Genomic DNA, 21,931 nt, shown 5'->3' on the forward strand with positions numbered 1-21,931 from the left:
TATAAGTGTGTAGGATTCTCTACACCCTAAAAATGTAGTTATTGTGTTCATTTGTTTTCATCAGAGACTAGCCTCAGAAGATTGGAAAAAAGGGTTCGATTGCTTGCGCATGCATGGATACGTCAGCTGTGAGTACCATCATCTATTACACTCATCCATTTTATCATTGTTGTTATGGGTCTTTTTGATGGACCAAAAATGACATGATCGTTCACCTAGACCTATAACTATCAGAGTCCTCTTAAGCCTATTTACCCCAATTTTTTTCCCTTTATATACAGTGAGATATATTAGCGTTCAGCCAATAATATTATGCAAAACTTTTGACCTATGAATTGTTTTTTTTTCATAGTACGTATCAAGAGTAATCCAGCGTTGTTAAAATACAAATGGTCTTCTTAAATTTTGTTGATCAGGGGGGGGCAGAAAGAAACGGATGTTCTTTGTTAGATGAAGATGAAAGATTATCCTATTTTTTGATAGATACTTTATGGTATAAATGATAAAATTAACTATTACAAAATCAAAAATCTACTTTAGAAATATAAGATAGTTAACTTTTATATAAAAACTTTTTTAAAATATACACCATTTAACCATTCGAAAAATATACGTGCAAAAGATAGGGAATAATTGACAAACAAGAACGACATCTTAAGCTAACTTGGTACCATTAAATATTGTGATGAGTTACTATCATTTTTACCTTTTAAATGGAAGATGTTGACGTTTTATTAAATTGTCCTTTTCTTGCCTAAGTTTATCTCAATTAACATTATGAGCAGTGAAATTAATAATTTTGGGAGCAGGCAAACAGGTGGCGTGTCCTTTCAAGGTTGTTGACCTTGCTTCTTTATTATCTTTACTCAGCGAAGTTAGCCAGCTTTTTTTTATATATACACTTATGTTTTATAGGTTAAAATTTAAATTTTTAACTTTAAATCAGAATTTTTATCATAGTTTATTTTTTATCATTGCTTTTATATTATTAAGAACATATATAAAAATTTTATTTATAAATTATTTTTATTTGTAAATATGTTGTTTGACTTTTTCTTCCCTCGTCAAGCCAAACGCTATGGAGATTGGAGAGGACTTATTTCCAAAGGCATGCCGGAAATGCTCTCCACTATGGTTGGAAATATATAAATGGAATTAATTAGAAAAATATTCAGTGCGTGACATCTCAGTTTCTATTTAAAGGTTCAGTGCAAAAATAAGGGCCTTATCTTTTCGTTTCTATTTATACTTATAAGCCAAAATTTAAATTTTTAACCTTAAATTTAGATTTGATTTTGAGGGTTTTTCCATCATAGTATATCGTTAAGAGTATACACAATGTTTTATTTATTATTATTTTTGTTTATAAATATGTTGTTTAGTCTTTCCCAAAAAAATGTCAAACAATGACACCCAAAGAATCATATGGCCCATTTTTTTCTCGCAAGCAATTATGGATTATCGCAAACACATTTTCCAAGCCTCATAAATTGTGTATTTCATGAAAAAGATTTGCTATATAAAGTTTCTCATTTGATATTTTTAAAATAATACTTCAACTTTGCAATAGTAATAGTTGTTTATACCCTCAAATAGCTATTGCAAAAATAAGATAATCCAAAAAAATCTAAAAAATTCATGAGAAAAGTACATCGCTACAACCATTGATGTTGAAAACGAGTTCATTAATCTTTTGTGATTTTGACTTTGTTTCCAGTATTCATTTGATCTTTTTAATGGGTTTAAAATCAATTGGTCCATATATCCTTAAAAAATATAAAATATACAGCATATGGTCAATCCGTCTATGGATCAATTCAAGGTCATGTCATCCCTAAAGCATTGGAGCTAAAGAGCTACTATGTCTGTGGTGAAATATAACTAATTTTGACAATGTAATTGTACAGCTAAATTATCTGTAAAACCAAAGTATTAATGATAAAGAGTTTTTTTTTGAAGTTTCATTTACTCATCAAATTTCCAGCCAAACTCTTCTAGCATGATCGACTTGCAATTTGCTCCAAAACTCCAAATAACACACGATGTCATCATACGAAATTCTATGGCATGTTTGTTTTGTTGTATCAGGCTTGGCTGGCATGCGTGGGTGAAAAATGAAGGTGTTTGGTCGCCTGCGCATCGTCTGACGCATGGTCCAGCTTGTGCAAAAGTGCCTTCGGAGCCCTGCCTCCTGGAAACATGAGGGGTGAGGTGAGCTTTGCTCCTCCTGCAGGTTTGGCGGGTACTCACGTGGTCAAGAGTTTCCTTCTATTAGCACGCTCATGGCCACCCTCTCATCTCATCATCGTTCCCACCGTTGCCTGCTGGAGCCTATTTGCTGGCAAAGCCCCAAGCCCTTCTTTAGCGTTTGACCATGGGCCATCGGATCTGGCAACGACGAGCTTGGAGCTAATGAATCCGGCCAACCCGTGCTCATTGCCGCCCGATTCAGTAGCTTCCATGTCTAGGCATCGAGTGGAAATGAGGAAGACTCGAGGAGGATGCGGATCTGGATACTTGACAATTGTTGTTATCGTCATCGCCATCTTCTTCTTCCTTCCCTCCGCTGCTCGATTTGGCAAATGGCTTCTTCATGCCCTTTCTTTTCCCTTCTCTATCCGCATGACCGGATTCGAAGGCCACAAGGCTCGAAGGCGCCAAATATGGCAGCGACAAGCAATGACAAATCGACAAGCAACAGAGGATGTGGAGGAGGGAGGCATTTAATTATATGCGCCTACTAAAATACATAATTTAAGAATTTATCACTCTTTATGTCTATGACATATGGATTCTAGGCTCATATGGCATAGACACATATATTAGTTCCACTTATAAGAATAGAAAATCCTTAAATATCCCCCGGCAAGCAGCGGGGGAGGGGACCGATGAGCAACATCATCGATGAACCCTTTTTTTCATTTTCTCATGCCTACTGACCATATGTACTATTCTTTTGTTCCTCATATTACTTTTTTACTGGTTGTGTATAAAATATTGCACTATTCAATTTAATATGTAGGGAATTTTGAGCACCAATATTGTTGATAACTTCTTTACATCTAGTTGATTAAATCCATTTTTTAATATGATATTTTGGAGGTAACATCACCCTATCAAATCAAATAAACAGATAACCATATTCAATTCTACCGTACTCTCTCTATTCCATAATATAAGACATAACTACTTTTTTCTCTGTCTTATAATATAAGATGTGCATACAAGCATGCATTAACTAACATATCTTTTCTCTAAATTTAATTTATTTCAAACTCAACACTATCAAAAAGTCCAATCACATTACATGCATACATACATGTAGCCATGTAATCTAAACGAAAAGGTTGTTATAACTCTTTCTTAGTATTTGTGTTGGTGATAGCTATGTCTTATATTATGGGATAGAGGGAGTAGCAACCAAACAAAATCTCTTCCAAATAGGATCTTGCAACCAAACAACATCTCAAGCTAACCAGGCTAGATCGAAAAAGCAACCAAACAACTGCATGTATACCTTCTTATCTATGTTAAACTCAGACTGGACAAGAGAGATGGACATTGTAGGGAGACCCCAACAATAAAAAACACTATATACTTTTCCATTTGAATTAAAAGCTAAGCAATATGAGAGTAAATTATTATCCCCTCCATTTTATATTATTAGATGTTTTGACAATATTTGAAGCTAAACCTTTTAAGTATAACTATGTTTATACAAAAGCGTTGTGATATCTTCAACACAAAACAAATATACCATCAAAAAATTATTCAATATTAGATTTAATAAAATTAATTTGGTGTTGTATATGATGCTACATTTTTCTATAAATTTATTAAATTTAAATAAAATTGACCTTAAAATTAAAAACATTAGAGTGCCATTGTTGCCTTTTTTCGCTACATATTTAAAACAGAAAAGTTTATAAATAAAACTTTTATATATGTGTTGTTAATGATCTAAAAGCAAAAACATAAAAAATAAACTAGAATAAAAAACCCTAAAACCAATTCTAAATTTAAATTATAAACAAAAGCGAAAGCAATTGAGAAAATTAAACGTAGACAAAGCTCGCAAGTTCCAAGGGCAAACGGTAAATTTGCCCTAAGCGAGGCGAGGTGGGCCCCACCGCACCAGAACCTGGAGCCCCCAATCCAATTCGCCCGCCTCGCACTCCACTTGCTCGCCTCCTCCCAGATCTCTCCCACCCCACCCCCCACCGCCGCCGGCGATCGAGGCGGAGCAAGCGACGGGATCAGGGAGGGGCATGGACGGCGGCGGCGGCGGGCTGGGCGGGTTCCAGTGGACGGCGGAGGAGGCGTCCACGATCGGGGGCATCGCGACGGTGTCGCTGCTGCACTCCTTCATCCCCACGCACTGGCTCCCCTTCTCCATCGTCGGCCGCGCCCAGCACTGGCCGCTCTCCCGCACCCTCCTCGTCAGTCAGTACCAACACCCCCTCCCCTTTCACTTTTGCTGCTCCGGTTACTGTTCGCTCCACGCTACCGGCCTACCGCCCCCCCCCCCCCGCCCCCGCCCCCCAGATCTTCGGGCACCCCGTGTGGGATTGTTCCTGCAATGGCGATAACTCTCGTCTGGTGTAGTTGTGCGGACGAATTTGTTCTGTCAGTTCGGTCTCCAAAATATAAATGTTCTGTCGCAAGACTAAAGTTATATCTGGATTGATGCGGTGGGTTTCATGCGCCGATTATTTTCAACCAAAATCTGGAGCTGTTTTTTGACGAATAGGTGGAAAAATGGAGAAATCTGCTCACAATTTGATAGGCGAACAGCAGAACCTTGCACTGTGATCGTAATAGTGGGGGTCCCTATTCCATGGGAGGCATTTCTGTCAAATGTGTTGTTTTCATGTTCCCCAGCTTCAGGGTCGTGTACCTTTTTTCCCGTAAAGAATGGCAGTTCATACAATACAGGGCGTAGAGTCAATGTGTGACTATGGCTGCGTTCTTTTGTTAGATGAAAATGAAAGATTATTTGACTTTTGTGATAGCTATTTCATGGTATAAATGATGGAATTAACTACTATAAAGTTAAATATCTAATTTAGAAATGCGAGATTATCAACTTCTATATAGAAACTTTTTGTAAAAAACTACACCGGTTAAGTTAGGAATCGTGCATGCAAAAGCCGAGGAATAATCTACTCAAAAAGAACGCAACCGTCATGGTTTAAGTACATCTAAGTTTTGTAGTAGTGTAGTACACACTATACGCCGCTTCTTTGCAATCATTATGATTGTAAGATGTGTACCATATGTGACTACGTGGAGTTCAATTTATATGCTGCACTATTTGATTGATTCATCCTGGAGTTAGATAATAGTTGGGATGTTGATCAATGGTAAATTCCTGGGCAAAAGAATGCAAACTAAATTAATATTGTATTTTTCTGTTTGATTATGCTGTGAATATGGGTATTTTGTCATAACTACAGGGATATATGTATTTTGTCATAAGTAGAGGGAATATTTTGAGTGAGTTTTATTGCTAAACATATTTGGGAAGATTGATCATCGACATTGGTGTTCCTTTTATCAGGCTCACTTTTGTTATTAACCTATTATATTCAGCTTAGCAACTTGTTATACCTTAATCTTGCACGATTGTTGTGATTTCAGTAAATCGAGCATAATCACATCTTTTCTGTTCAACTGTGTAAAAAAAGCATTTGAATGACTGGAATCCTAATTTTCTTTTTTTCCCCATCCTTTATGTTGCATTTATTGTCTGCAAACCTCAAAACCGTATTGTATAAATTCTTATAAAAAAAATTCTAACTTTTAGATCATCTAAAATAAACATTTTATTTCTGTTTGTTTCTTCGGCCATGTTCATTGATAAGGGGATAAGTTAACTTACCCGGCGCGGAAAACGTAATAATAGATTAGTACATTATTAATTAATTATTAATTATTAAAAAATATAAAATAAATTAATATGATTTTTCAAAACAACTTTCCTATAGAATTTTTTTGTAAAAAATATACTGTTTATCAGTTCGGGAAGTGTGCGCGCGGAAAACGAGAGAGGTAAGTTAACTTAGCAGGTGGGACGAACACGGCCTTCATGTGTTACTATTATGCTGTTAGCCTCAGTCACCATACATTTTTAGAAAGACTACCTGTATTTTGTAATTTCATACTGTACCCTACCCCCCAGTATTTTCTACATGAATTAGTGATGAATACTTTACTGTTTTTCCATGTTTTTATTCTATATATCACTACTAAACCATCCTAACTTTTGCAGCTGCATTTGGAGGCGTCCTTCATGTTGTTTCCACTGCTCTTCTTGGGATAACTGCTGTTACTATGGCAAACACTATAGCAGGCGAGGAAACGGTGCATAAACTTGCCTCGCTGTTGCTGATTATTCTTGGAGGAAGTTATATCCTGTTGTTTGCACTAGGAAAAGGTGGTCACAGCCATGCTCATAATCATCCAATGGAGAAGATGGCAGTTGCAGGTCTTGTACTTGTGCCTGCATTATCACCCTGTGCAACAACTCTTCCAGTGTTTCTTGCTGTTGGCAACTCATCCTCCATGATGATCCTTGCGATCATTGTGCTCCTCTTCAGGTAGGTACCCCTTGCCAATGTTTTCAGTTGCTTTGCTTGTTTTCTAGATACCATTGTTTCATAGTTTTTTATTGCCAAGATACATTATAATTGAAAGGAAGAAAACTGATGGTTTAACCTCGCACTAAAATAATGGGACTGTCATGTTGAGAAGTTTTTCTAAACGATTGTTGAGAGTACCATACATCTAGACTTCTAGGAATCATTGTGTTGAAAATCCCTTTTCTTTTCATTGTGTCAATCACCAAGGTATCACCTACTATGGATAAACAAAGGCACATTGAGCTGGGAGAAATTGAACACCGAAATATATTCCTCTCTGTTTACTGTATTTTGTGGTGAGGTAGAAAGATAAATACTCCTATACTTCCATGTGTAACCTTCTTTGAGATGTTTCTCTTCTCTTACCAATTTGCTACTGTTGTATCTATAGCTAAGGATTATACAAGTGGTTAAACAGTTTAATTCACAATGAAAAGCTGAACGTGACATATTCTGTTAACCCATGTATGAGGTGTAACATCTTTTAAAGGCGCTTGCGGGAGAGGGTGTTCGGAACCCTTCTCTCTGGCAAGGAAAACAGGGTGGCTTGTTAGCGTATGATAAATTAAGTATTAGCTATTAAAAAACATCGGATTATCATGATTTTTTAAAACAACTTTTCTATAGATAATCTTTTTGCAAAAAATGCATGGTTTAGTAGTTCGGGAAGGAGCATGTGGAAAGTAAGGGTGGAAAGGTTCGGAATCTGCCCTGCCAAACAAGGCCTAAGATAAATTATGCCTCAGTTTACCCTTTAGTTGTTGTGAAATGCTCCCACAAACTGACCATTTTTCACATGGATGGAAGTAAAGGGTGTTATTTGACAAATATGTACTCTTAACGAGTGTGCCGGACATGATTGATAGATTATGAACCACTTAGAATATAACCCTTTAAATCTCCTGTGATCTTAGTAACACCTTGGTTGTGAACTATAGGTTCATCTCGTGTGCGGTGCACGCCCAATTGGGCATTGCTGTGAGTCATCTTGAACACTATAATAGCTGGATTGAACATAATAAAAGTACCTTATCCGATGCAACGTATGACAGCTGGATCGATTTGTTTTTTTAACTCAAGATTTCCCTTGTGTGCTGTTTTATAGGCATATATGTAATCGGTATGAGAACTATAAATTATTGTTAATCAAATGTTGTATACTTTACCGAAATCATTGCTAATTCTTTTGTTTGATTTGTATTTCCCCACTTGCAGTACAATCACAGTAATGACGTCCCTGGTGGCGCTCTCATTCTACGGCGCTAGCCAGATTAAGTTCCACTGGGTGGAACGCTACGACAAGATCCTTGTTGGATCAGTTCTGTGCCTCGTTGGCGTGTTGACATACGTATTCCATCACCATGACGGCGGCGATGAGCATTCTCTCCATGAACACGTGCACCGGAAACTTGTGGGTCTCTAGAGTCGTGGATTGCAAGGTGAATCTTTCCTACACTTGCGAGAGAGAATTGTGTCGTTCCCTAACCGCTGTAACGGGTTTTGCTGTATACAGATCTGAATATGAATCCATCTTAAGGCAGCTAGCCTGCTTCCTGGCATTGTCTGGAAGTCTGATCGAGCTCGAACTGCATGGCTTTGCTGACTGCTGTTGTAGTTACCTGTACATAAAGGTGTCTTATCGTTTACTTATGGGACAATTGCAAATGGGAAAAATACTTGAAGCGCATCCGTTAAATGATGTGCACTGGCGCATAATTTGGTGGTAATGCAGAACTGGAAATCTGATTTGGTTATTGCGAGTGATTAATTGTATTAGTTGGTTTATGCATTAGGATTATTAATTAATTCATCAACGTTTGTTTTCAAGGTTTTTCATCGGTCATAAATATTAAAATATAGCTGCCCAAGTTTTAAACTGTCGTAAAATATAGCTATATGTGACATGGCTTTTACCTCATTATCCATTTACTCATATGCACTTCGTGGTGCATTTGGTTAGCGGCCAATGTAGTATATGATAGATGACATAAACGTATTAAACTACTAATAAATAATAATATAAATTATTTATAATAGATATTATTGTAATTAATACAAATTAACAATAAAATAAATCTATAACCACTAATTAATACTAATTTAAACATGTAATTACTACTACCTCCGTCTTTAAATATTTGATACCGTTGACGTTTTAATATACGTTTGACCATTCGTCTTATTCAAAAAATTTACATAATTACTAATTATTTTATATTATATTATTTATTGTTAAATATACTTATATATATATAACTTTAAAAAAATTAAATAAGATGAATAGTCAAACGTGCATAAAAAAAGTCAACGGAGTATTTATATGCTAATAATGGCTGAACAATCGACACCGTCCGGCGACGGGTGGCAGCCTGGCGTCGCACGCCAAGAAGAAAAAATGAAAAGAAGAAAATAGAAAAAAACACACTGGTATATGGGGCCTATTATACACGGTAAAACCGGATAAAAAAAATTAGTTCGTGCTGTCAGTGGACTTTTTTTTATGGATTATTTTGATTGTCACACCCGGAGTTTCGTCTTAAGCCTAAATTGTAAAAAGAAATCCGTAAATAACAATTGGCTTAATTAACTCAGGAAAAATCCCTCTAAAAGAACCTAATTTAATTAAATCGAGGCTCGCAAATCGACTAACAGGATTTAAATTCAAATTGCAGAAGTAAAAAATTTGGCCAAACAAATTAATTTAAAACTCGGCAAAAGTGGGGTTTTCCTTTTTCCCTCCTTTTTTCTTTCTTTTTCCCTTCCTTCTCAAATTGGGCCGAAGTCCAATTTTCCTCCCTCTCTCTTTTTCTTTTTCTTTTTCCCTTCCCGGGCCGGCCCAGCCGAGCCGGCCCGTCTTCCCGCTCGGCCGGCCCCGCCGCGCCGGCCGTTTTCCTCCGCCCGCGCGCGCGCTCCCGCCTGGGCCGCCGCTCGGCCCAGCTCGCCGCGTCGCCCGCGCCGCGAGTCCGCGCCGCCTCCCTCCTCTCTCACGCGCCACTGACAGGTGGGGCCCACCTGTCAGTGACCGTTTCGCCGCCTCTCCGCCGCGTCCGAGCCGGACTCCGCGCCGTCGCCGCAACCGCCGCCGCCGCAACCGCCGCCGCCGAGACCACGTCGTCGCCGACTCGGTCTCCAACCTCCGCCCGCCCTAGCCGGTGCCGCCACCCTATAAATCCCGAGCCGCCGCGCGCCGTCGCTCACTTTCCGCCGTCGCTCGTGTCGCCGCCGCGCTGCTGCCTCTCGCCGCCGCCGCGCAACTTCGCCGTCGGACGCCTTCGCCGCTGTCCAGCCGCGTCATCACCTCCGCGCCGCTGTCGCCGACCGGTCGCCATCCTCGTCGTCGCCGGTGAGCGTCCCCCGCGCCGCGCATTCCTCCATCGCGTCGTCGCCGTCACGCCCGGTTCCCTCGCCGCCGCCGATCGATCTCCGCCGCCACCGCCGATCTCCCGCACCCACCCGCGTCGCCACCTCCGCCTCGGTCTCGCCGACCCGCCCGCGCCCTCGCCGCCGCCGGTGAGCACTTGCATCCTCCTCCCCTCTTTCTCCCCCTTTCCGGCCGACCGCCGCCGACTCGCGCGCCGTCGCCGGATGAGACCGAAGCTCGCCGCTCCCGCCGGCCGTCGTGGTCATCGTCGCCTCCGCGTCGCCAACGTCGGGCCGCCGTCGCTTGCGCCCGCGCGTGCCGCGCCGTCGCCGCTCGCCAGTCGCCGTCACCGCTGTTCTTCCGTCGTCGCCGTGCGTCGCCGCCTCGGCCGTCGTCGCCGCTCGTCGGTCGTCGCCGTCGCGCCACCGTCGCCGTGCGCCGCCGTCACCGCGTCGCCCGCCGCTCCCGCCGGCCGCCGCCGTCCGCCCGAGCCGCGCTCTGCTCCCCTCCTCTCTGTTCCCTCTCGCTGACGAGTGGGCCCCACCCGTCAGTCACCCCGCGCCCCTCCTTCCTCTCTCCTCCCGTGGGACCCGCGTGTCAGTCTCTCCCTCTCCCCTTCTCTCACCGACAGGTGGTCCCCACCTGTCAGCCGTCAGCCTCCTCTCTCCTCGCTGACGTCAGCAGCCCTATTAATTGCGCAATAATTGATTTAGGACTTTTCTGTTTAGTTAAAAAACCCAGAAAACTTCTAAAATTCATAAGTAATTCATCTAGTCTCCGTTTAGGTCCATTCAAATTTCATTAAATTCATAAAATTGTCAAGAATCCATTAAAAATAGTTTCTTTTGCTATTTCAGTAGAGTTTGTGCCTGTTTTATTTATTTTTGTGCTTTGTCGCTTAGATTCGGACCCCGCCGAAGAGCCGGTTTACTTCGAGATCGTCGCCGAAGTTCCCCAAGGGCCAGAGCAAGGCAAGTGACACTCATCCTTGAACATATTGAACCCATTATTGCAAATTCCCTGCTTATTTATTTCAAATATGCATTGTTTTAATTGAAGTACTTACCTTATGCTATTTTCGGGTAAACCTTATAATTATGCCGTTGTTTATCCAACTTTATTTATTGCTGGACCAGGGGTAACTTAACTAGAGATAGGCCTAGGTTAATGTTTAGCCTTGCTTAGAACAAATAGCTCATGAGATCACATTTAATCATGCTTAGTTCTGAATAGCTGAGATAATGATTCACTACCTGGTTCGGGTTAATGTCAACTAAAATATTGATAATGGTGGGCTGTGGGTGCATGGTTTTGAGAGTCGCACCCATGGCGATTAAGGACCGGTTCACGGGAAACCCTGGAAGTCATTAAGTGCTAACCACAGGCCGAAATGGGTAAGGTGGGATTTGGAGCATGACTTTGAACTATTTGACGTACCCAGGCAAGGGTAGGCGTGATGGAGTATGGACGGGCAATCGTGGTGTAACGAAAGCTTCTCCTGCTTCCGGATCTACCAAGGCACAAGAGGGGACTGCCCGACTTGGTGTAAAGGAGGGGATGAAACCTGAAGTGTGGTGCGATTAAATAGGGAGGGTTGTGTAACGGGTCCTATCACGGTCTCCTTTCCGGTATGCCGTGGTGGTATGTCGGCGCACGTTCAAGTGTAGTGGAGTCGTGTCTTGTGGGTACAGTAGTACACCTCTGATCAGAGTATAAACTATTCGAATAGCCGTGCCCACGGTTACGGGCGAACTCCCAGCTTCACTGTGATTAGTGAACCGTAATAACTTGAGTAAATTGGTTATCTCTCGGGACTACTGTGACGTGGTGTAACGTTGAGTAGTGGTTGGGCCTGTTGCAACGTGGTGTAACGTTGGACAGTGTTGTGGTGCTTTACAACTGTTTATTTTATTTATGCTTTACTGTTCTTAATTACCTTTATTCTTTAAGCTCTGTTATTTATTTAAACTGCTGCTTTATCGCAACTAACCCTAGCCTGTCCTTGTAAATCCCGTTGCATCATTTATTTTCCCCTTGTCCGTGTTACTTGTTGAGTACGGTGGTTTGTACTCAGCCTTGCTTAACTTTCCCAACCCAGAGCTAGAAGCAGAGTCCGATGGAGGTGCCTCTCAGGAGTGAGCTGTTCCGCCGTCGAAGTGTTGCCTGTGGATTGGAGCCGTACCCGCTGGAGCTAGTCTACCCCTTTGTTTTTCTTTCCGCTGCATTTCCGCTAGAATAAGTGTAATTTTCAGTTGTTTCTAAGAACGATGATTATGTAATCAACATTGTCTTTTTGTGTACCCTGGCTGGTCCTGGACAGGGATTTAATACACAATTAAGTTCAGAAATTCGTGTGAGGAATTTCTGGGCGTGACATTGATCCATGCCATCGGTAATGTTCTGATTCATAAAAATGTCATTACTATTCCGGATATCGGCCTGGTGCCATTCTAATTCTTCTAAATTTGATTCATGCCATTCTCTAACCCCGTTGCCTCATTTTGGCCGTTTAAACTAGTTCGTATGCCCCTGACCATATGCCTCAGTTCGACTCCACGGCGGCGGCGGCGGCCAGAGTTCTTGAATTTTGCGAACTTACCTGTTGCTTAGAAAGAAATGAGTTTCTCAGGATCTAATTCGATTCCTTCAAAAATCAGAATTCCTTCACAAAGGAATTTACTATTGTAGGGATCGAAGCCTAAAAGTTAACTTTTTCTAAAAGAAGAGAAAAAATAAAGCAGCTCAATCGAACAACACACGCGATCGGTAGATGAGCGATGACCGCAAAAGCAGGCACAACTCCGCCGATGCCGGCCGCGCGCACACCATGTCGACCCTCATCTTGGCCCAGTCCAGCAGCGTCAGTTGCCATGGCCACAGTGATGAGCGCATCCGCGACGTACCCGTACGTCGACCATGCCGTGGTCACCCGCGTGTCGGAGAAGCTCCTCCGTGTGCTTGTTCTCATCATGGCTCGCCGTGGTCGAGTCCGCCACCGAGCAAGCCAGCGGTCACCACCGATCCCCACGCCAGTCGCAGCCGTCCAGCCCACCTCTGGTCGACGCCGACACGGCAGCCGCAGCCAAGCCCATCCCCGGTCGGCGCTGCTGAGTCCGCCTCCAGTCGACAAGGTCACGGCCGCCGCCGCCCCACAGCCTCCGGTAGCCGCCGCCGCCCCACCTCTAGGGTTTGTGCTTGTGTGGAGAGGGGATGGATGTCTGTCCATCTCTCTTCATTTATTCACTCCAAGCTGGTTTAAATGACCAAAATGAGGCAATGGGGTTAGAAAATGGCACGAAACAAATTTTGAAGAATTACGATGGCACCAAGCTAATATCCAGAGTAGTAATGATATTTTTATGAATTAGAACAATTTCGTTGGTATGGATCGAATTAACTTTTTTGATTGGTTTATGCGAGTTTTTCTAATTTGTGAAGAATGCCTAATTGGGCTTTGGGTCTTGAGGAGTTGGAAATTTCTGAAGTGGCTAATTGGGTCGGTGAAGGCCCAGAGGAAACGCGCGGCGGAGAGAAAGGCCACGGCGCCGAAGTCGCTCTCCTTCGCCTCCTCCGCCCTCGCGATCCACCGGCCGGTGAAGTACTCTCCCAGCAGCCGCGATCGCCGCTGCGGAGGGTGGGGTGAGGGTAGCAGGGGGGGGGGGGGGGGGGGGGGGCGGGCGCGATGGGCGGAGACCACTACCAGACGCTGGGGCTGCAGCGCGACGCCACCAAGGCGGAGGTGAAGGCCGCGTTCCGCCGCCGCGCGCTCCGCGACCACCCGGACCGCCACGCCCACTCCCACGACGCGGCCGCCCGCGCCGACGCCGCGCGCCGCTTCCGCCTCGCCTCCGACGCGTACAGGGTCCTCTCCGACGACCGCCTCCGCGCCGAGTACGACCTCCGCCTCCGCCCCTCCTCCTGGTCCTCCTCGTCCGCCTCGTACGGGTACGGGTACGGGTACGGCCACAGCCGCCGCGGCCGTTCCTGGCGCCGAGATCCTCCGGGTGGAGGAGGTGCCGCCGCCTCGGCGAGGTTCGATTGGGACTTGTTGCTGAAGTCGGTCACGCGGCGAGGGTTCCTCATCAATCTGGGTTTCGCCAGGTAAAGCTACTGATATGCTTCGATGCTGTTCTTCCTTGGGTTGAGCTGATATGCTGCCATTGCGTGATTGTTCTGCTGATCCATCAGATTGCTGGCTTTATTTCATGGGAATCATGCATTGTACAAAAGCCATGGCCATTGCACAATTGATTGATTAATTGATTACTACAACGAAGGATGCTCATAATGCCTGACAGAGATGGAAATAGAACCAAACCTGAAAGTTTTGCCTGCTACAAATAAATAAATATTATCGAATACCATTAGAAATAGCCTGCCAGTAATTGACCTACGAAAGAAAAGTATTGAATCTCTGTGACTATTTCTGTTGTGTGAAACGCGAGTTCACTTGGTGTGGATTGAACGGTTTGATAAAAAAAATTGAAACTCTATTCCAATGGTTCTTTGTAAATATGAAGTTCATCAATGCAAATTGTATTTAACGACTGTTGAGAATGTAATGTTAACCAGCAGGTTATCAATTACGAAAATAAAATTGGAATGGCTGTTGTTGGTGCCGGCAAGATTATACATAGACTTTGAGCAAGGTGACAGGAAGAATAAAATGCCATGTATTGGTTTAAATCTTTCATGCTGGAGGTTCATGTCGTTCCATGAATTTTTGTACCACCACTGTGTATTCTACTTCTGGAAGTATTCTAGTATTTGAAATGTAAATGCTTTTTAGAGTTTGAGATTGTTAGCTCATGATGACAACTCTATACCGCAGTGTACTGCTGACCGGAGCAGCTTTTCTTGATGGAAGCATTTTAGAAATCTGGAAGATGAATAATTCTGGGGTAAGGATACACCTTGTTATCTTGTCATATTTTATTAGAGCACCCTGCGTCTTGTTTCTAAGATTCGTTTTCTTCCCCTTGCATCCATGTAAGTTCTTCCTTAGCCCATTCGATTGATCCTCTATGCTTTTGAACTTTATTGATGTATTGATCGAACACCCACTGGCTATTAAATTGAGTAGCTACTTTGCACGCCGTCGCCCATAAGGATGTGATTCCAGATTGGTAGTCATGTAATTAGCTTGTTCATTTCATTGTTAATTATGAAATTTGAGCTGGATAAAAGCAACTAAGGAGCGATTTAGTTGGAAACTTTTACTGCTGTACTCTCAAATGTTGAGAGAACTGGACATAAATATGTTTTCCATGTAAAAATGGCATTTCTTCGATGACTTTATACATATATAAATTTCAAACAACAGAAACACCTTCCCTTCTTCCCTATTGGTTGTTTACTGTTCAAGTTGGTTGATAATTGCAATGACTAAACGACAACAATCCTTAATACAAATCGATGACATCTTGATTTGGTTTCTAGTAACCTTACATTGTAATTGTAAACCGTTGGTAACTACTATGGACGAGTTTAAGGTCTTAGCATGCCGGTTTCATTTGTTTTACTGACGGAGCGAAAGTTTCTTTCAGGGAATTGAATTATACACATATCCCTATATATTTTGCTTAACAGAGCCAAAAGAAGATGTTTCTGTTTCTTTCATCTTTAGTAGCACTGTTACTGCTTTGTATGTTATATTATCCTAATCTGCATATATGTGATATACAGTACGTGGACATACACTTATCTTTTTTGCATGCTTAGCAGTAGAGGTTACTGGCTTACTGCCTACTATAAGACTTCAGGCTTTCTTGTTTTGTATGCTAGAAAGTGAAAGTTGGCCTTTGTTTAGTAGATTCAGGTTATTTTTTCATCCTATGCTCTAGTGTATATATGTCCTTATAGGGAACTGCGGCATTTCATATGCTATGTTGAAAGCCTTGTTGGACCTTGGGTTGAGTTGCAACTATTTACATTTAATTCAGCTTCAAGATTGGAATTCTAGACAGTGGAACTCTTACCATGCAAACGTGGGATGCTATATCCTGCCATAGATAACATGTTTCTATTAAGCACACTAGGGATGCGTAAGTATTGTTCGGTTGGGTGAGCTATTTGATTGAGAAGTTTTTGAACACTTGATTGATTAGAAGCATGGGAGGAGATTACACACGATATGCTAGAAATCAGTGCAAGACCATTTGAACAATATTTTTTTCCTGCCAAGTGTTTGCTCTAATTGTGTGTTATTACTGTTGTAATGTAATGAACTGTCATAAATAATGTGCAGAAATCATTTGAGGACGCGATGGAATCAATAGAGAAGGTCAAAATACAGAAGGAAAATAGGTAGAAGTAAAATCCACTTTCCGTACATATATATAAACCAATGTGCAGATACTGTTTTCCAGGTTGTAATTAATTTGTTGTAATGCGCGTGTTCGAATAATTTGTTTCACAAGAAGTCAGGATTGATGCTTGTAATATCTCATTGATCAGAGTTCCTCGCTAGATAAAAAAAAAAGCATCACACATACTGCTTTAGGTGTATGTTCTGGCTCTACAAATGCAAGAGTGCTGGTTACAGTGTATAAAAAGAGAAGAATGAAGTGCACAAGCGGTCTCTAAACTTGTGTGCATTGTCATATACGTCCCTAAACTTTCAAAATGTATTTTTGGGTCCCCGAACTTGTCCGGGGGTGTCATGTGGGTCTACGTGTTGGTGGGGTCATGTGGGTCCCACATGTCAGTATCTCGCTCTTCTCCTTATTCTTTTCTCTCCCTTCTCGTAGGCGCCACCGTGGCATGCCATGTCATCGGATGGAGCGGGTCGGAACCCGGTTGGACCTATATGACACCTCCGGACAAGTTCGAGATTCAAAAATATATTTTGAGAGTTCAGGGACCTAGATGACACATGCACACAAGTTTATGGACCGCTGGTGCACTTCACTCAAAAGAGAATATCAAAGAGACTCAAGCCATGGTCGACTGAAATAATGCTGCGAAAACTTTGCAAGCCTTTCCTTTTATCTTCTTGTCGTCCACTTGTTGCCTTGTCAGCTGCAGTCAAGATTTGAATTTTTAAACTTAATTCTAGAGTTAATTTTAGAGTCTTTTTTTTATCATAGTCTATTTTCTAGCTTTGGAATTTAAACCAAGATGATACATATTTAGAACTTCAGCCTACTGCGTTCACTTTTCTATAGCTTATCAGCCGTAGATCAACCAATAATCCTCTTGAACAATTCTGAATAAAAAGATCGTACGAGAGAATAACAAGATTGTACGAGCCTCTTACTTCAGGAAAATGGACTCAACCTGAGCCATGTAAACTCTTTCGGTGCCTGAAATGGTACAAATACATTACATCTGATATTACATCTGATATACGAACACACATTTGAAATATTAAACGTAGTATAATTACAAAACAAATTATAGATTTCGTCAAAAAACTGCGAGACGAATCTTTTGAGCCTAATTAATCAGTCATTAGCACATGTGGTTTATTATAGCACTTATGTCTAAGCATGCTATAATTACGCTTAAAAGATTCGTCTCATGATTTCTCCCATAACTACGCAATTATTTTTTTACTTCATCAATATTTAATATTCTATTTAAATATCTAAAGATTTAATATAATGTTTTTAGAAAAAGTTTTTGAAAACTAAACGGAGGCTAAACTTCTATACTCCAGTCCATATCCGTATGCATGGCCACCCGTACTCCCACGATGTTACACTACTCAAGCAGTCGTACCCAGCCCAATCATCGTGTTCTCCCGTGAACGTGTGGTGTCCTTACTCCTGAGCTGCACAGCCTGCAGCCCACTCAGATAGTCAGATCCAGGTCAAGTGCCCGTCTCAGTAATTGTCTAAAGACAGATGCCGACTTGACTCGATTATAAAGATAATTATATATTTCGAGAAAAAAGTATTAACAGATAGTTTAGAACAAGTTGTCGAAGTAATGCTTATGCTTATGCTTAGAGCCAATTTTAAATTTTTAATCTTAATTTAAAATTAATTTTGAGGGTTTTTGTTTATTTTTAGCATTTGCTTGTAGATCCTGAACGCATATGTAAATGTTCTCTTCATAATATTATACGTTTACATATATAATATTATTCATTTACCAATATGTCCTTCCGTTTTCTTCCACGAAAAAGCCAAGTAATATCATGGTAGACTAATGCTTTCAATAGTTGTGATTTTAGAAAATATTCTCTTCAATTTTGTTCTATTTGACACAATTGGTTTTGTTTTTACATTTGACATTCATGTTATACATAATATTTATACAAATATGTAAAATTATAACTTATACTTAAAGTATTTTAATAATAAAACACATTATAACAAAATCATTAATAGTTATATAAACATCCTTTGAATAAAATGAATAATCATATCCATAAGTTAATTGTGCGGAATAAAAAAATAGTAACCACAGACCGGTATGGTGACCCTGAGTTGGAATAATTAATTTTTTACCACTTTTACATTTAGTTATAACAAATCCAGCACACATGAGAACAGAGAACCCACTCATTTTTACGGGTCGGTCTAATGCGCACGCGGGCGCTCGCCCCCCGCGCACGTGATCGGATTTGCGTCGGTACGGTACATACTCTCTCTTATCTCTCATATACACATGTATTTATACACACACACACACACACACATATATATATATATATATATATATATATATATATATATATATATATATATATATATATATATATATATAACATGTATTTATACGTGTAAACTTTATATATGTAAATTTTATACACATAAACTTTGTACATGTAAACTTTATACTCATAAACTTTATACACATAGACTTTATAACCATGAAGTAAAAAAAAACCATATACATAGGAAATGGGCTTCCCATGTACGGTATATAGAAAGAACGGGCCGTTTTCCACTGTGGGCCAAACCATGGGCCGGAACACAGGCCAGAAAACAGCGTTTTTAGTGGTGTTCGTGCGCACTCGCTCCGCGCGAGCGCGCGCGAATTAATCTTTTCGCATTTTTACCCCTGGAGTCCGATGGGGACCCCGCGAAGAGAATGGCTCAAGGTCGCCGAGGTCGTAGGTCCACAGGAGGGGTCAAAGCTGTCCGTACCAAGTACTCCTATCCTAATTAAGGTAGCAACGCCAAAGCTGGGTTTCACATTACATGCCCTTCGCTGGGTTTTCACACTAGTCTGGACGCGTTCTTTTCGGCGGCCAAGCTTAGCTAATTAGCCCCTGGTAAAATAAAGAAAGTCTGATTAATATATAATTAATTATTAAAAGCTTGAGACATAAATTTATTTAATTTAAACCGAATTTTACATAAGAAAATTTTCTCACGTAGCGTACTAATTTTAAAATGTTTTGACGAAAATAAAAGAGAAAGTAGCTAGGCCCTTTCCAGTGTTTCTTTATGTGGATTAGTTTCATTACATAGTACTACGTCCTAAAATAGTTTTATTTTTATCTTACCATTTCCCCCACCAAAAATTCATTTAAAGAAATTATTCTATTGAAGTTTAGTAAAATATAAGATAAATATATTAGTATTTTAAAAGCGAAGTAACATATCCTGAGGTTTAAAAAAGGTAAGGAAAAGTTTGGGGGCAGTTGGTTGGCTTTTTCAAGCAAAAAGCCTCATGCAAAAACCCAACAACATATTTACCAACAAAAAATAATTAGTAAATAAAAATTTTATATATGTGTATTCTCGGCGATCTTAAAACCAATATAGAAAAAATAGACTACAATAAAACTCTTAAAATCAACTCTAATTTTAAGGTTAAAAAATTAATTTTGTCTAAGTCTTTAAAACCAAAAAATGATAAAAAATAAAGTTTTTATTTGAGGACACAGTGAGTACTAACCCTGTCTACTCCATCTATCAAAAAACAAATTCTCCGATTTTCATGTCCAACGTTTGATCATCGGTCTTATTTAAATTTTTTTTAGAAAATTAGAAAAAAATAGTCACACGTAAAGTACTATTCATGATTTATTATCTAATAAAAACAAAAATATCAATTTTAAATTTTTTTTGAATAAGACGAAAAGTCAAAAACTAAAAATAAAAAATGAAAAATTGGTTTATTTTAGGAGGGAGGAAGTAAGTCACTAGGTAGCTACCTCCTGCGCTTTTATTGGTGGGCTCGCACGAGCGAGCGATCCACAGCGACGTTGTGAACGAAAGGCACATCACATTAAAGCCGTTCACACGAAATCATTACATGGTGCCACCACGTTGGGCTAGCTCCGTAGCTCGATTAGCCACTGAATTAAATTAAGATTTGTACTAGTAAGAGCAGGTAAAATAGCACGCTATTAAGCTAGCTGGAAGTGTATTTTAAAGAGAGAAGAGAAAAGAGATGAACTATTAATTTGTAGCCAGCTGTACACATGCTCTAAGATAAAATATGTGTATGACATATAAGACCATGTGTTAATGTTTTGGTTAATGTTTTGTAGATATCTATTATATGAGTTAGTTATTAGATTAACTATAGATAAATTGGAGCTACTAGTTAACTGTACTACTGAACTTGCTCTAATTAGATTAAGCATCATTTACTCGTTAATTAACTAACTAAACGGAGGCATGAACAAACAAGAACGCGCTAGTAACATTAAATAAAAAATTAATTACACTAAGAAGAGAGAAATTGATTTGATTTCTAGTGCTACGCTACATCATCATATCATCATCATCCTCTGGCTAGGAAAGGGCAACCCACAGCCGTCCTGTCCGCGGATCGGACGGACCAAAAAAACCCTGAGATTTTAAGGGAAAAAAAAAGAAATGGTCGCAATCAGATCGCCTCCCAGCTCTCCAAGGTCGGGAAGGCGGAGGCGCTCATCATCATCGCCTCCAGCTCCTGCAGCAGCGACGACGACGACGCCGCCGCCGCCGCCGCCACCGAAGCGGTAGAGGCCATTGTGGTGGCGGCGGTGGTGGTGGTGCTCTTCCGCTCCGGCTGCTGCGGCGGGGGCGGTGAGGCGCTGTCGAGCAGGAACGCGGACGTGTCCAGCGTCGGGAGCACGCACGCGAACGCCGCAGGCGGGGGAGATGGGGATGGGGCCGAGGACGTGGACGCGGACGCGTAGGCGGTTCCGGTGCCGGCGCCGGCGCCTGGGACGGGGAAGCCGGTGATCTCCTGCACCATGCGGCGGAAGTCGGCCGGGTCGGCGCTGATGTAGGTGGTGTGCGCGCGCCGTGACGGCCGCGGCTTCCGCTTCGACACGCGCCCGGTCACCCGCGTCGCCGCCGCACGCGCTCCTGCGGTAGGCCGCCCCGAGGAGGCGGCGGCGGCGAGGATCTCGGCCGAGGCGGAGGAGGTGGTGGTGGAGGACGACGGCGTCGGCGAGGCGGAGCTGTACGAGGAAGCGGCACCGGCCGGCGCCATGGACGCCCAGAGCGCGGCGGTGAGCGCGTCGTCGCTGGCGGAGAGCCAGGAAGCGGGGAGGTGGGCCCAGGTGGCGTCGAGGCTGACGCAGCGGTTTGCCATCTTGCGCTGGAATGGATGGGGTCAAAAAAAAGGTGAGGGGAGGGTGCGAGCGCGGTGGGATTTATATAGGGGAGGGGGAACAACACACTGGACGACGTTGAAATTGGTGGGCGTACTCAGCGGCGTACACCCAAAGTTAACTCCAAATACGGCCACGACTACTACCGTACCAAAGGTTTTTCTTTAGTTATTTTAAATTAATTCAATCCATGAAAAATTATTCAATATTGGTACAGCTGCACGGTTTTATATAAAATGAAGTTGGCAACGCATATTTTTTAGTTAATTTAGTCGTCAATTTTTAAATTTTGAGTTGATTAGATTTCCTTCATAAGCATTCATCGAAATAATTAAAATCATGAGAACCAATACAAAAATGTTTATATTATAGTATAAATTATTTTTACTAAAACTGTTTATATTTTACGTCGGGTGAGCA

The 21,931-nt window shown here is 41.7% G+C and overlaps 3 protein-coding genes across 5 annotated transcripts; 2 read left to right on the plus strand and 1 right to left on the minus strand.

Annotated features, from left to right (window-relative positions):
• Positions 1 to 4,168: 4,168 nt before the first annotated feature.
• On the plus strand, positions 4,169 to 8,517 carry LOC102705396. Of its 2 annotated transcripts, XM_040529557.1 has the most exons (4): positions 4,169 to 4,443; positions 6,272 to 6,599; positions 7,857 to 8,080; positions 8,155 to 8,517. In XM_040529557.1, exons 1-3 carry the CDS (start codon positions 4,269 to 4,271, stop codon positions 8,062 to 8,064), a joined length of 711 nt encoding a protein of 236 aa, XP_040385491.1. In that variant the 5' UTR covers positions 4,169 to 4,268; the 3' UTR covers positions 8,065 to 8,080; positions 8,155 to 8,517. The 2 variants fall into 2 exon arrangements, with proteins under 2 accessions (XP_040385491.1, XP_040385488.1); XM_040529554.1 differs by having other exon boundaries at positions 7,857 to 8,203.
• Positions 8,518 to 13,666: 5,149 nt separating this feature from the next.
• Positions 13,667 to 16,509, plus strand: LOC121055473 (chaperone protein dnaJ 72). 2 transcript variants are annotated; one of them, XM_040527944.1, is made up of 4 exons: positions 13,667 to 14,103; positions 14,578 to 14,703; positions 14,834 to 14,903; positions 16,250 to 16,509. In XM_040527944.1, the coding sequence occupies exons 1-4, from the start codon at positions 13,685 to 13,687 to the stop codon at positions 16,310 to 16,312; spliced, it is 678 nt and encodes a 225-aa protein (XP_040383878.1). In that variant the 5' UTR covers positions 13,667 to 13,684; the 3' UTR covers positions 16,313 to 16,509. The 2 variants fall into 2 exon arrangements, with proteins under 2 accessions (XP_040383878.1, XP_040383881.1); XM_040527947.1 differs by lacking the exon at positions 14,578 to 14,703.
• Positions 16,510 to 20,565: 4,056 nt separating this feature from the next.
• LOC121053262 (calmodulin-binding protein 25-like) lies at positions 20,566 to 21,506 on the minus strand. The gene has a single exon (XM_040519909.1). It carries the CDS (start codon positions 21,490 to 21,492, stop codon positions 20,797 to 20,799), a length of 696 nt encoding a protein of 231 aa, XP_040375843.1. The 5' UTR covers positions 21,493 to 21,506; the 3' UTR covers positions 20,566 to 20,796.
• Positions 21,507 to 21,931: the final 425 nt, after the last annotated feature.

This window comes from Oryza brachyantha, chromosome 1 (assembly GCF_000231095.2).
Source record: "Oryza brachyantha chromosome 1, ObraRS2, whole genome shotgun sequence".
Lineage (NCBI taxonomy): Eukaryota > Viridiplantae > Streptophyta > Magnoliopsida > Poales > Poaceae > Oryza > Oryza brachyantha.

Coding starts and splice junctions, on each gene's coding strand:
- LOC102705396 (XM_040529557.1), top strand. CDS start 4,269: ATGGACGGCGGCGGCGGCGGGCTGGGCGGGTTCCAGTGGACGGCGGAG. Junction 4,444..6,271: donor CTCCCGCACCCTCCTCGTCA/GTCAGTACCAAC, acceptor TAACTTTTGCAG/CTGCATTTGGAGGCGTCCTT. Junction 6,600..7,856: donor ATCATTGTGCTCCTCTTCAG/GTAGGTACCCCT, acceptor CCCCACTTGCAG/TACAATCACAGTAATGACGT.
- LOC121053262 (XM_040519909.1), bottom strand. CDS start 21,492: ATGGCAAACCGCTGCGTCAGCCTCGACGCCACCTGGGCCCACCTCCCC.
- LOC121055473 (XM_040527944.1), top strand. CDS start 13,685: ATGGGCGGAGACCACTACCAGACGCTGGGGCTGCAGCGCGACGCCACC. Junction 14,104..14,577: donor ATCAATCTGGGTTTCGCCAG/GTAAAGCTACTG, acceptor GTTAACCAGCAG/GTTATCAATTACGAAAATAA. Junction 14,904..16,249: donor GGAAGATGAATAATTCTGGG/GTAAGGATACAC, acceptor AATAATGTGCAG/AAATCATTTGAGGACGCGAT.